Genomic DNA, 12935 nt, shown 5'->3' on the forward strand with positions numbered 1-12935 from the left:
AATCACAGAATGAATGGGTGCTAACTGCTTCAAGCAGCACATAGATTTATGAAGAAGTCCATATATGCATGTGCGTATGTAAGAACAGGGTGATGTTTTGAGATTTGGGCCACAAAATCTAAACAAAATATGAAATTAAGAGAAACTAAAGACCATGAAGGACACATTAAATGAGCAAAACATGAGAAAATAACCACTTTACATAGGTTAGAGCCATATGGCAAGTCCTCACCTTTTCAGTTCTTGTTCTAGCCTTTCAATGTCTTTCTTACTGGAATTCAGCTGCCCTGACTGAATGTTGAGTTGAGATTCTTTTACTTGAAGATCATGTGAAATCTTCTGTTTTGCTTTCTCAAGACTGTCACACATTTCCATCAAGCTCTGATTCTCTCTTTTTAGTGTAGCAGCTTCATTTTTTTCATTTTCAACCTAGATGGAATATAGACCACTTAAAAAATGTCTCAAGTTCTCTACACTTCTGTGCAGTTATTATTTTAAAAACACCAAGTTTACATGCTGTTATTATCTTCCTAGCATTTCAAAACTCTGACAGCACTGAAAACCTCAGATATACACATTGTATAAATATTCTGGTGTATGAACAAAACCACATTTCCTAAAATTCAACTCAGTGACATTAAAAAATTCTATTTATTGACTAAACACAAGCTCATAAAAAAAATTCATCAATCCTTAAATACTAATAATCCACAGTAGTCCACATTCTCCACTGATCATCTTGCTTCTCTGTCCATCCTATCAACTTTAGCAACCAGGATACTTTGACTCACTAAAGAATGCACAACGATTATCAAGAGTCATGGCTTTGAAATCGAGTCTGGCAGTAGAGATGTCCTCCTACTCCCCTCCAGCTTCTGGCAGGAAGGCTACAGTCAGGCTACAACTTTGCACAACATTATTCTTTTGACTGAGAAGTAGTGAGTTTTAGCTGCTGCTTCTGAGTTTTAAAGCACAACTATTCAAGTGCCTCCCTTCTTTTTGTGTGAGGAGCACAGCAGTTCCTCTGGTAGGTGAAGTAAGTTCCTGGAAATTCACAGGAAGAAACTCAAAGAAAACTACCAGGCTTACGTTTTGCTAGAAAGTTGTAGCACCCTAAAGGGAAAAAAAGAGAGTCTTTGTAAATTGCCTCTAAACTGTATTCAAACATTACAAAACAAAATTCAACTATATGGGTCACTTCTGATCAGAAGCATGGCAGGACGATGACCAAGAGGGTCTCTGGTTTCCTGCCTAGAGGGCTGATAGGGTCAGATGAGGTGTAAAATTACAGCTCTAAGAAAGAAAAAGAAAACCAAATCCCAAAATACAGTTTCTACAATGAAAAACCAGAGGTTTACATAAACTAAGTAAAAGATGATAGGTAGCTGCAGGCAAAGTGAAATAGTAAGAGGCTTTCAACTGTGCAGCACTGTTACACAAAACAGGCTGAGTCCTTATCAAGATTTTTAACAAGTGTGACAATAAAGTAATTACTTTTCCTAATCACAAGATGTAGGAAAGCCTCAAAGTAAACCTGAAAACCTGGAGATGGATAATCATGTCAAACACAGATAGAAGGCAGGAATTCTATTATCAGTCAGTGAGAACTAAGCAGAAGGGAGAATATGATGAGTATGTTTATATTTCTATATTTCTATGCTACCTTTCCAGTCAGCAAGTGGGAAGAAACAAAACACTAACCCACTCCCTAACCACCACCAGATACTAAATCCTTAGAATGGTGTTTAGCATGGAGAATGTCATTTCAGGGAAAGGACTGCAGTACCTACGTTACCTTCTGTTTTTGTTTTTGCAAAGCTGCCTCCAAAGACTCTAACTGGAACTGTCTTTGCTGACGTTCCTTTTTAAGCTTGTCTACTTGACTTTCTAGCTCATGAATCTTCTGAAGGACTCTGGGGAAAGACCTTCTTTCCATTCCTCCACAGCCCAGCTCATATTGACAAAATTCTTGTATAATACAAGGTGGGTAGTACTACACCTGAAACACAAAAACAACTAAAATTAGACCTTGAAAGTGGTTAAATAAGCTTCCCTTTTAAATCAGTCACATTTTTAAGCTTAGCTGTGATTACAGATATATACACAAATACAGTATTTCACAACCATGCCAGTTTCCCAATCTAAACGCAAAGCAGCAACTTTTAAGTGCTACTTTGACATGCTTCTATGCAGCTGAGATTTTAAAACTTCATGTTAATCTATATCCTAACAATAACAGGATTTATATTCTTGTAATTATATTTGACTGCTGTATTTCAAAAAGTTTCTCTTCATATCTTATTTTGATGTTCACATTTCAGGTCATTAGCACTTATGACTTCATTGTACTTCTGGTGTGTTTAACCTGAAAGCCTTACCAAAAAACCCCATTGCTTTAAGTAGCAATTATGCTTCTTTCTTTACAGAAGTTTTTCAAACCAATACTGCTGAGTTCTGGCCACTTAAACTGCTGTACAACGCTTAATCCTTAAATAGAGATTCGACACACTCATACGATTTTAGTTTTTTGTTATTGTAATGGCTCCGCCTTTAGAGGCTCTGGCATGGGCCGAGACACTAGCACAGCTCAGAACTTACTTGTGAGAGAGAAAGTACCTAAAAATAACTAAAAATGGAGATCAACGACGGGCGGACATAACCCACCCGGGACTGTGGGGCTCGGAGCGCGACGAAACTCACCGGGCTCGACCCTCGTCTGAGGCAGCGGCTCCCCGGCTCTGCCGTCCCGTCGCAGGGACACACCCCCGCCCTCGGGGAAAGCCGGGGGCAGCACCAGCGGCAATCACCCAAACCCCGGCTGCCTGCCTGCCTGCCCGCCCGCCCTCCTTCCTGCCCGCCTGCCGTCCGTCCGTCCGTCCGTCCGTCCGCTCCGGCTCCCCACAGCCCCCCGCCGCCACAACAGGCTCCGCTCCCCCGCCCCGGCAATTCAAAGCTGCCGCCGCCCGCCCCAGCAGCCGTTTAGTGCCCGCCCAGGCAACGGCGCTGCCCGCGCGCGCTGATTGGCCCCGCCGCGACGCCGCTCGCCACGCAGACCCCGCCCCGTTAGCACTGAGGGCGCAGCGCCGGGCCGCCGGCCCTCCTGATTGGCTGGTTCGGAAGTATTCAAACTCCATTGGCGGCGGCGGCGCAGGGGCGGGGCGGAGGCGGCTCGTGGTTGGCCCCGGAGGCCGTTGCTCGCAGCCGGCTGAGGTGCTGGGAGCTGAGGGGGCTGCGAACACCCCCCGGGCACGGCGGCCGCCGCAATACCGCAACGCCGGGGGAGAGCCCTGCGGCCCGGCCCGGCGAGGCGGGAAAGAGAGGGCTGTGAGGAAAGCGCAGCTGATGTCGGGAAGGGGGCTGTCGGGGTGTAACGGCAACATCTGACCTTTTGTCCAAAATCGCTTTCCCCATCTTCTGGAGAACCTGGGTTTTGAAAATGAAACGTGTCCTGAGGATAACCTATTCACCTGAAAAAGCTCTACAAAAGGATCACGAAGTGGTTCAGGAGTCGGTTCTGCACAAAGTGCTCCTGGGAGTTGTTTTTTTCTTGGGGGGGTGGGGGTAGGGGGAGAGGGGAAAGCAATTCAGCCTAATACTGCACGTTTTCTACCCTAAAATAGAAACACAAAATTAAAACAAAACAAAAAAAACACTACTTCTGAGTGTTTGCTAACACGGATCATAGAATGCAAATGGCGACAGCAAAGGCTTACGGATTCTAAAGCTTCTGTGAACTTCTCTGGGTGTCTGTGGCAGGTTTCCAAAGCTTACTCCAGCATTCCCTCCCTCCCTGCTCCCCCCGACCACCACTGACAGGGGGTCAGGCTTGAAACAGAATGATGTTTTCCATCACAATCTGGGAATTACTGATCTGATTATCATTCCACCTAATTAAATGTCTTGCTTCTCATAATCATTCTGAAAATATTTATACCAGCACTGTTCTTTTAATCATATTTCGGAAATTGAGTTAAACAATTCTTCCTTGATAAGTTAAACAGCCAACTCACGAGAGGTCTGATTACAAATAAATATGGTACAACAAACTCACTAGCACATTGTTATAAAATCTCTAAACTAGCTCCAGAACAAAACAAGCCATCAAATTGACAGAACCAATCCATCATAAATACCTCTTAGCAAATGACAATTAAATAAAATAAGAGCTAGAAATTCCATGATGAACTTTACACACTCTTAGAGATGACTGTGCGGGTGTTACTGAGGGAACAGCAGAGAACAGCAGAGGAGCGGGAAACCCCTAACACCGTACTGGCAATTAATTTGTGAAAGCTGAGGACCAGCCAGAACTGAAGGAGATCCTCCACTTGGCAGACAAGGGGCAAATGTTCTGTAACGAGTAAATACTCATTATATATTATATTTAGTAAGCATTTCTCATTTGACAGTAGCAAATGTTACTTAATCAATTGCAACTTAATCAGTTGCAGAAGAGGAAGAGTTTACACTTACTGAAATGCTATTATAGTGGGACCACTGATGGACAGGGAGCGCTAGTATTTAAACTACTGCATCATGATGAATCCCTCGGGGAAGGCTTCATCGAAACAGCTTTAACTTCCAAGATTGGTGGCATATTTTTCAGGAGGGGAAAAATGAGTGGAGAAAGCCTTCAGGGTTCTTATAAGGCATGAAAAATTAAAATCATCTGGTGGGTGCAAAGCTTCTAAGATGCAGTCTGATGGATACCTGGATAGCTGAGGCTTAAAAAAAAAAAAAGAGCCCAACAGCTGTTGTAAACTTAAATATGAGAGAACACTTGTTCTGAAGCCTGTTTCTAAGAATGGACAGATTTGTACTGGGTTTCTGATGAAAAAGATTTACAAATTAATTCTTTCATATTTGGCATCCTTTACTTGACTATCACAGCAATTAACTAATTATCATGAAAAATAAAAGGCCTCATGTAAAGTACAGAAACATCTTCTTCTTTTGCCATATCAACATTAGTTTGCCCAGTAGCTTCATAAGTATTATGTATATTAGTTATCATGTAAATATAAGATACAAAAATATTATTAAACATTGAAGTATAATATTAGTATAACATTAGTATAATATCATATTAGTATCATATTACATAAGAATATTAGTAAGGATTGAAGTATAAGATACTAGAATCAGGTCAAATACTCTGAACAAATAATAACAAGTTATAAAGGGTGTTAATAGCAAGCATCTGTTTGCCCAGCTCTTGCAATTACTTTTATTATTCTCTACTGGCTAGAGTTCTAGAGGTCTTTCTAAGAGGGTCTCAAAATTTCCTGATTTGGAGCACCTCACTCACTACCTCAGCCCTGTGAAGTGGCTTTGCTCTGTCCTTGAAATTCCATTCAGTTCTTACCAAATATTAAAAATCACCATTTACATTTTCTCACCTGCATTCCTTACTATAATTTTTGGCAAAGGGCCAGAACTGTAAGGAGAACACAAAAACAACTAAAGGGTGAAATCATATTACTGCAGCTTATGTCAAAGCACACAATGGAACAAAACAGAAAGGGAAAGAGCAGGAAAGAGCTTCTGATGAAAAATCCCACCTTGCTTGGACACTATGAGGAACAGAAACCAGTTGAGAGCTTTTCTCCCATATTCTTCCTTGCCAGACTCAGAATCTGTCAGGTAAAGCATATTTCATATATATATATATGTATATATATATATATATACATACACATACACATCAAAGAGCACCTGAGGAGCTGGAGCAAACCCCTTCACGCAGAGAAAGAGAGAAGCAGGCCAGGTGCTCTGTGCCTGACATGGTTCTAGTTTCCCAGCTTCCCTGCTGAGGCGCTAGAGGCAGACACTCAGCCAGGCTGGGTGTGAAAGAGAAGAAAACCAGATCATTTCCCTTAGCCTCACCCAAACCCCACCCTGTACTAAGTGATGCCTCTTGACTCTGGAAAACAATATTCTTCATCTCTGCCAAGGCAGGTAGGTAACTGAGAAGATGGCAGTTTAGGTGTTAGCACTGGAGTTGCAAGGTTGAGTCTGCACTAATAAAGCCCAGTTTGCTCCTGTGGTAAAGTACAATGTTTGATTGCTTATATACCTTCATATAATTGTGTTTCTCAACGGGACTCATACCTTGTTTGGTGAACAGAATAAATGTAAAGGAGGGTGCCATTAGGATGCATAGAGAACCTTACACCTTAGATTTCTTAACTGTCTAGTCTTACGCTCTTAAAAAATGTTTAAGTAATCTGCACAGTCTTTTTAACAGTTCATTAACAAAATCAGAGACCACAGCATATCACCAACAATAAACTGTAACACTGCTCCCAAAAGAAATGGGATGTTTGTCTAAGTGAGTATTTCTTACCTACTGATGGAAACTGCTACTGAAGCATTCATGTTGACACTAGTGCTGGGTCAACTGGATGAACATATTACTGGATAAAATACTTCCAGTTGCTCAGTTGTTTGATAATCACGTTGCCTAGTTTAGCCTACTAAACACCAGTGGGTAGGTTTCCTGGTATTGAGTAGGTGACTGAGGTTACCTGGCTTGTCTAAGGTGACACAGTGAATCACACGCAGGTGCTGGACAGAAACCCACGGGTGCGGCTCCTGGCAGTTGAAAACACCTCAAAGCAATGTTGCCACATTCCCACCCTCCCTCCTGTCCCCCACCTGCATGCTGCCACTGCTCCCTTAGGACAACTTCAGAGCTGATCTGAACTGCCAGGTGAGATGGTTAAACTGGTAAGGGATATCATACTATGCAAGGACCTTTCTGGTAACATCAGCTTGGGTCTCCAAACTGCTGCAATGTGGGGTCAGATACATGCCAGACCCAGATCAACAGATGGAACAGGGATATGCAGAAGAGAGTGGACAAAACTATAGTCACACCATCTTAGATCAGTTAAAACATTATGTAACAAGACCCTAAATCCCCATGCTCTAATCCCTAACACATATCTGTCGTATATGATAGTAAGAAACCTTCCCACAGTAAATGCATTCTTGTGCTTTTATAACTGGTGTGTTTTACAAGGAGAAAACTATCTTACAGCTTCTTCTTTCATTTAAGTCTCTTACATATTAAGTGAAATTACTCTGAATAATTTTCATCACAGGAAAATATTCTCACATTTGCAAGCAGTGTAGTATTATTGTGATTTTTAATAATCTACAGACTTCTGCAGAAGTGTTAACCTCTGAATTTAAAGCTGATGAGCAGTTACACGGATAAACTCTTTACCATAAACAATAGTAAAATTATTTAACAATAAGGATTGAAAACAGGGTGGGGAGGGGGGCTTGTTAGTTGTTTAACATTTGTTAGTATATTGGAAGGGTGGAAGAAGAAAACAAACATATTAAAAATGTTGGTTATTTAGTTGCACACATACTGTCTTGAAGAACTGTGAAAGGTTTGCAGCTATAGTAATGCATATAGCAGCAAAAAGGTATTTATGTCTTTCCTTCCTGTTCTAAAAACATTATTTTTAAACATTGAATACATCCATTAGCATAACGCTTAAACAACTAATGTGCAGTGAAGAAAATGATAAATAATTACAGCAATTACATTATGGTATGACACATCAAGTCCATATTGTCTAGGGCTTCAAATTACCAGTTACTGCACTGTAAACAAAATTGGAACTCTAATTTTTTCTCTTAATGCTAAATTCCCTCTCTTTATAGCTCTGCTGCCAGCTAGAAATGGCAATACCAAGCAAATCTTTCACACTACAGATACTAATACCAAAAAATACATTCATGATCCAATCTAATACTGTTAACATCTTATGGGCAAGGAGTTACCAGATTTCAGGGGACATTTGGTAAGATGGAAACCTGTTTCCTTTATGGCCCTATCCTCCCTGACTTTCATGGGTCTATTGGATCTCCTTTGGCCACCATTTTTGTTAGGATTGTACTCCTAACCTACACAAGTATATCTACACTGAGTATCATTCTGTTCAAGCAAGGGAGAAAAGTGACACTACACATAAACTAAGTAGCATACGCCTTTCCTAGCCATCTCTGCCTCTTTCCATCTCTTTATGACCAACTTCTTAAATGGGGCATGTAGAAAATGCCCACTCCTAAGTTACATTACCTCCTTCTCTTGTTAGGCATCTCTAGATCTGGTTTTTCTTTGGTTTACATTCAGTAATTTCCTCCATCTATCACCTTTAACTCTTTTATTAACTTCTTTTTAACTACTTTTTAATTTCTCTTTTCCCCAAAGGCCAACTCTCACAGTCATACGTGGCCATCATCTGCATGATTGCCTTCAAAAGTCTGAGTTTTGCTTCTCTGTTGACCTCTCTATTCTAAGTTCTTCATCATTTATCATGGCTGCCCTTGTGCCTAATCTCCAGTTGAACATCCCATTCCTATGAACTACCTAAATGAAAGCCTTGAGCTCATACTTCGTTTATTTTTTGTTACGGCCTATATGCATATTTATTATACACATATAATTATTATATATATATATATTTATATATATATAAAGTTATATAACTCTTATGGAGCTATTATCTGAGAATCTACACTTGCTTCTTATTGCGTTCACCTACTGTGAATTCTTTTATCAGTCAGTGACATAATTAAGAACATCACCTACACCATTCATAACAAACTAATCAAATTACTTATTAGCCTCTACCTTTCTTAATGCTGTCTCTCAAATCTTCCAGTGTTTCTCTGTTAAAAGTTTGAATAGATAAGACAAAAGTACGCCTCCTTATCTTACACACATTGTAACCACCTCAACATTACTTCTGCCATTTTTGCAGGCAAGTTATAGAATGAGCTTTCAGTCACCCAACTAATTGCAGTGGGAAACCCATCTCAAACAGCCATAGTTTATGAACCACTAACTGAAATGATCCAATTGAATAAATAAATATTCATGGCGAAAACAACTGCAATCTACATCTTAATGACTTTTGTTATCACTTAATCTCCTCACCTCTTCCAAGTCTAAATTCCAACAGTTTTATTGGTATTTCTTATACCATTTTTGTATTAATCCTTTCCAGGAAAATGTTTGTGTTTTAAATCTTTCCAGGGTATCTAGTGTATCGTACAAATGATAGTAGGCATAGAAGATAATCAATATTTATATATACCTCTCAGCATTCCCAAATTTCTCTAACTCACAGAAAGTTTCCTGTTAATTTTGACCAAAAGTGAAAATGCAAATCAGGGCTCTTTTAGAAACAACATACAGACTTCAAGAAGCTAAGGTAACTCTAGCTGAGGTTTTATTCTTTTATAGTGCACTTCACTGTTAATTTCAGAAAATCATCAAATTCGGTTTCACAGTACTCTCATCCTCATGTATGGTGGTATACACATTTCACAGATATAAGCAAACATTAATGACTGAATTCAAGTTACACAAGTTTGTGACAGTCCCAAAGCCACATTTTAGATTATAACATTAGCTCTTTGCTTTCTCAAGAAACTATTTATCTCTAAGCGGCAACAAAATATTTTCAACTGGGTGCTCACAGTCAGACTCTTAAATCCATGCTGAGATGCATAAAGGTTATGATTATCAGGAGTGAGAAGGCACTAAAATACCTATAAATCAGTGGTGTATGCTGACTTCTAGGATTGCTGCTATATTAACTTCTGTTAAAAGCTGGTGAATTTTTTTTTTGCTCAGGAGCCCACTGTTTTCAGAAATCTGAAGACCTAATGCTCAGGCTAAATGATACGTTTAAAAGTACCCAAATTGATAACCCATGAAAACTGGAAAAATGTTATTCGTTCTGCCATTAGACTATTTTAGCTTGGACAGCAGTAACAGTTGCATAGAAAGTTATATTCCTCATCTAAATCCAATTTGGAGTACTTACAACTGTGGAATCAAAGGTTCATTACTTTACTCACAAATGCTAAAAAGTTTTTCATTTTACAACTATTTACTTGAAGAGCTGAAAAGAGACACAGGCATTAAGTAAGTCCTCAGGCAGAATACAACTCTATGCAAACTAGAATATTCAACACAGCATAGTTTATTTGCACAGATAATCAACCAAGACTTCTGGTCTACAAAACTGGGTGCTGGCTTACTTGTGATAAGCTGTAGAGTACAGTAACATGTTAGCTCATGCTTGGTGGCAACAGGTTTGTTTTCCAAGATTGTGTAATCCAAATTCCTTTTCTAAGAGATGATTTTGAGAAGCACTATTAGATGGAATAATTAATGAGAGCACAGAATACTAGAGAAGTAAACTTTTTTTTTTTTTTTGGGTTGTGGTAAGCTTCAAACATTAAAAGTATCGATTTATAAAGAATTAATATGATTTCAGGAATGGGAATTTCTGCTAGTGCACTAAGTTTCTGCTTATGTTACAATCAGGTCAGCGTACCCAGCTGTAGCACATGACAGAGATTTTAGGAACACAGTTAGGGTCACATTTACAATACAAATTGGGAATGTGTTGCAACTGCATTCTTTGATTTGATTGTAATGTAGATGACTGTAAGACTAATTAAACATCATCTACTGTTCACAGGAGAAACCACCAGCTGTTGCTTAAGCAAAGTTTAAAGACAGTTTTATATGAAACAGGTTATGACATGGTCTCACCAACCAACAAGGACTGAGATTTTTCCGTGTTATAACAAGACTCTAGAATTACTTTAGCCTCAGTTTAAAGACATTCAAAATATGTTTAATATAGCTCTTGCTAGCAAGGTGCTAAGACACTTCAAAATTCATTTCACATAGCTTCAGATAACACTGACATAATAAATGTCTCCTGTATTTTGACCCAGATAAAATCAGTTTTCCTCTGCTGATAATTAATCATTTGGTCAAGTGGAATGGTGTTGGGCTTTATTTTCACAAGGGTTTTAAGACAACATTCAGGCCTGTCAAATCCACAATTTGGAGAAAAAAAAAAAATAATGTTTCTCTCCTATACAATGCTTTCATCTGCAAATCAAAAAGCACCTACTTAAGATCACTATCATTATCTCAATTTTCAGAGAAGAAAATTAAGACACAGGGATATGCTGCTACATGCCCAAGATCAGACCGAAAACTGGTAGCTAAGGTAACTGAGGTACAGTCCTATGTCAATAAGTTATTTTGCATCTACTCTAATATTTTGTAGAGTATCTTAATATAATAATCCTGATAAAACTGTAGAAGGAACCAGCATAAAAATTAATTTATACCAAAGCAGAGTGAATATTTTGTAGGTAAATTCCACAAATCGTTACAGCGAGTCAATAAAGTCTGTAAATTTAATTTATAGTTATCACCTTTAAAAAAAAAAAAAAAAAATTGCTGTAACATGATTCCTTAACAGCATAGAAAGATAATACATAGTCCAGCCTACATATAATTGATAGAAGATTATCCATCACAGTTTTCTGGACAAATCTGAACCAGCACAGGGGTTTGGAACAAAATCAATGATTTGGATCATTTTAACATCCCATTTTGAAACAGCATGAGGAACATCTAATCTCATTTTAGTATTTTATGAAATGACTCCCAAGTAGCAGGTAGGAACTGTTGGTTTTAATCCCAGGGTCGTATATTCCTGCCAGTTCTTGGGAAGCAAATGGGTATGTAAAGATTCCAGGTTTCAGTGGTCCTAGAAAGTGGTAGTAGCACCAACACAACAGATTTCTGTATCAAAGACTCTTTGCAGTAACTGGCTATAATCTCTGGAAAGCTTGGTTTTTCTAAAGCACCTACTACTACAATCTCTGAGAGTCTAACACAGACATTAATCACTGTACTAAGTGACATCATGAAAAAATCATGATCTTCATTCCCAGTTTCAGGAGCTTCTCTTGGTTGGGTAAATTTGAAATACATTTAATTTTGCAGAGTTTGTTGAGCTGACCTTTTAGTAAAAGCTCGTGCTGACAAGTATTTTGATTTTATTTATTCTAGCTGGTTTTATTTCTTCTAGGGTAGCCCATCCTGCAGGTAACCAATACATAAAATCTCCCCTCCAAATCTTCCCGTCAGCATGTTTATGCTTCTTGCAACATTATTTCATTTGCAGTTCAGGTCAGGTCATTAAATAAGTTTACTTCAAATGAAGAGAGACCTATGAAAGTGAAAGTGGCCAGCTGCAAACCGGGAATTTGACTCAAAGACTCCAGGTAGCCAGCACACCACTGTGAGGCACAGATGCAAAAGTCCGTATTTATTGTCTGAAGAACATCCTTACACCTTCCCCAGCATGGGGACAACCCAACAGGAACCAAACAAGTTAAACCCTAGTTCTGATGCACACTACCCTCTCATGCACCTTCCCCCTCAGCAGGGGAAAAGCCATTTTCTGGCATAAAGCCGAACTGTATAAATTCAGAGCACAGTGGCTCTATGATCCATCTGTCTTATCTCATCCTGACACCTGACATTTCTTCCAGATTCTTACTCAAAGATCTGTATCTACATGTGGTCAAGTATAACTCAAGTCAAGGTCTTAAATGGTGTCACTTCTTAGAGCCTCCGTGTAGCCGTATGCAAAATGGGGGTAATTACTTACTTCACTAAGGTGTGGTGTTTATAAAATGTTTGAGAGCCTCAGATGAAAAGGACTTTCCTTACAAAATGTAATTATATTATTATGCCAGAGGTAAGGCATAGGCTTGTGATTCCACATACAGTATTTAAATACAATTACTTATCTATCAAAATCAAGAACCTGTGCTATTTCTCCCTCTCTCAGCTCCTGATCCTCTTACCATTAATAAACTGAGTAATCCTGACTCCAGTGAATCTGCTGACGTACTCCTTCTGTAAGGTGTACAAGTAGCAAAAAAAAAAAAAAAAAAAAAAATCACAGCAACTCAAAAATAGTATAATTTCTCACTTATTATTTTTCATGATTTCCCCTGTTTTGTAAGAGTCCTTAAATTCTGGTGTCCCAGTTTTAGAGGGATGCCTCCCTTCGACATTTCTG

General features: G+C 39.1%; 1 protein-coding gene across 1 annotated transcript in view; it reads right to left on the reverse strand.

Annotated features, from left to right (window-relative positions):
• CENPF (centromere protein F) overlaps positions 1-2803 on the reverse strand; it is a 43199-nt gene extending 40396 nt beyond the window's left edge. The window contains 4 exon segments of the mRNA XM_032989519.2: positions 233-429; positions 1796-1920; positions 1923-1999; positions 2701-2803. Of these exon segments, the coding sequence (XP_032845410.2) occupies positions 233-429; positions 1796-1920; positions 1923-1956 (356 nt within the window). The 5' untranslated portion in view covers positions 1957-1999; positions 2701-2803.
• Positions 2804-12935: the final 10132 nt, after the last annotated feature.

This window comes from Tyto alba, unplaced genomic scaffold (genome assembly GCF_018691265.1).
Source record: "Tyto alba isolate M040663 unplaced genomic scaffold, T.alba_DEE_v4.0 Super-Scaffold_16, whole genome shotgun sequence".
In the NCBI taxonomy this organism is placed as follows: Eukaryota; Metazoa; Chordata; class Aves; order Strigiformes; family Tytonidae; genus Tyto; species Tyto alba.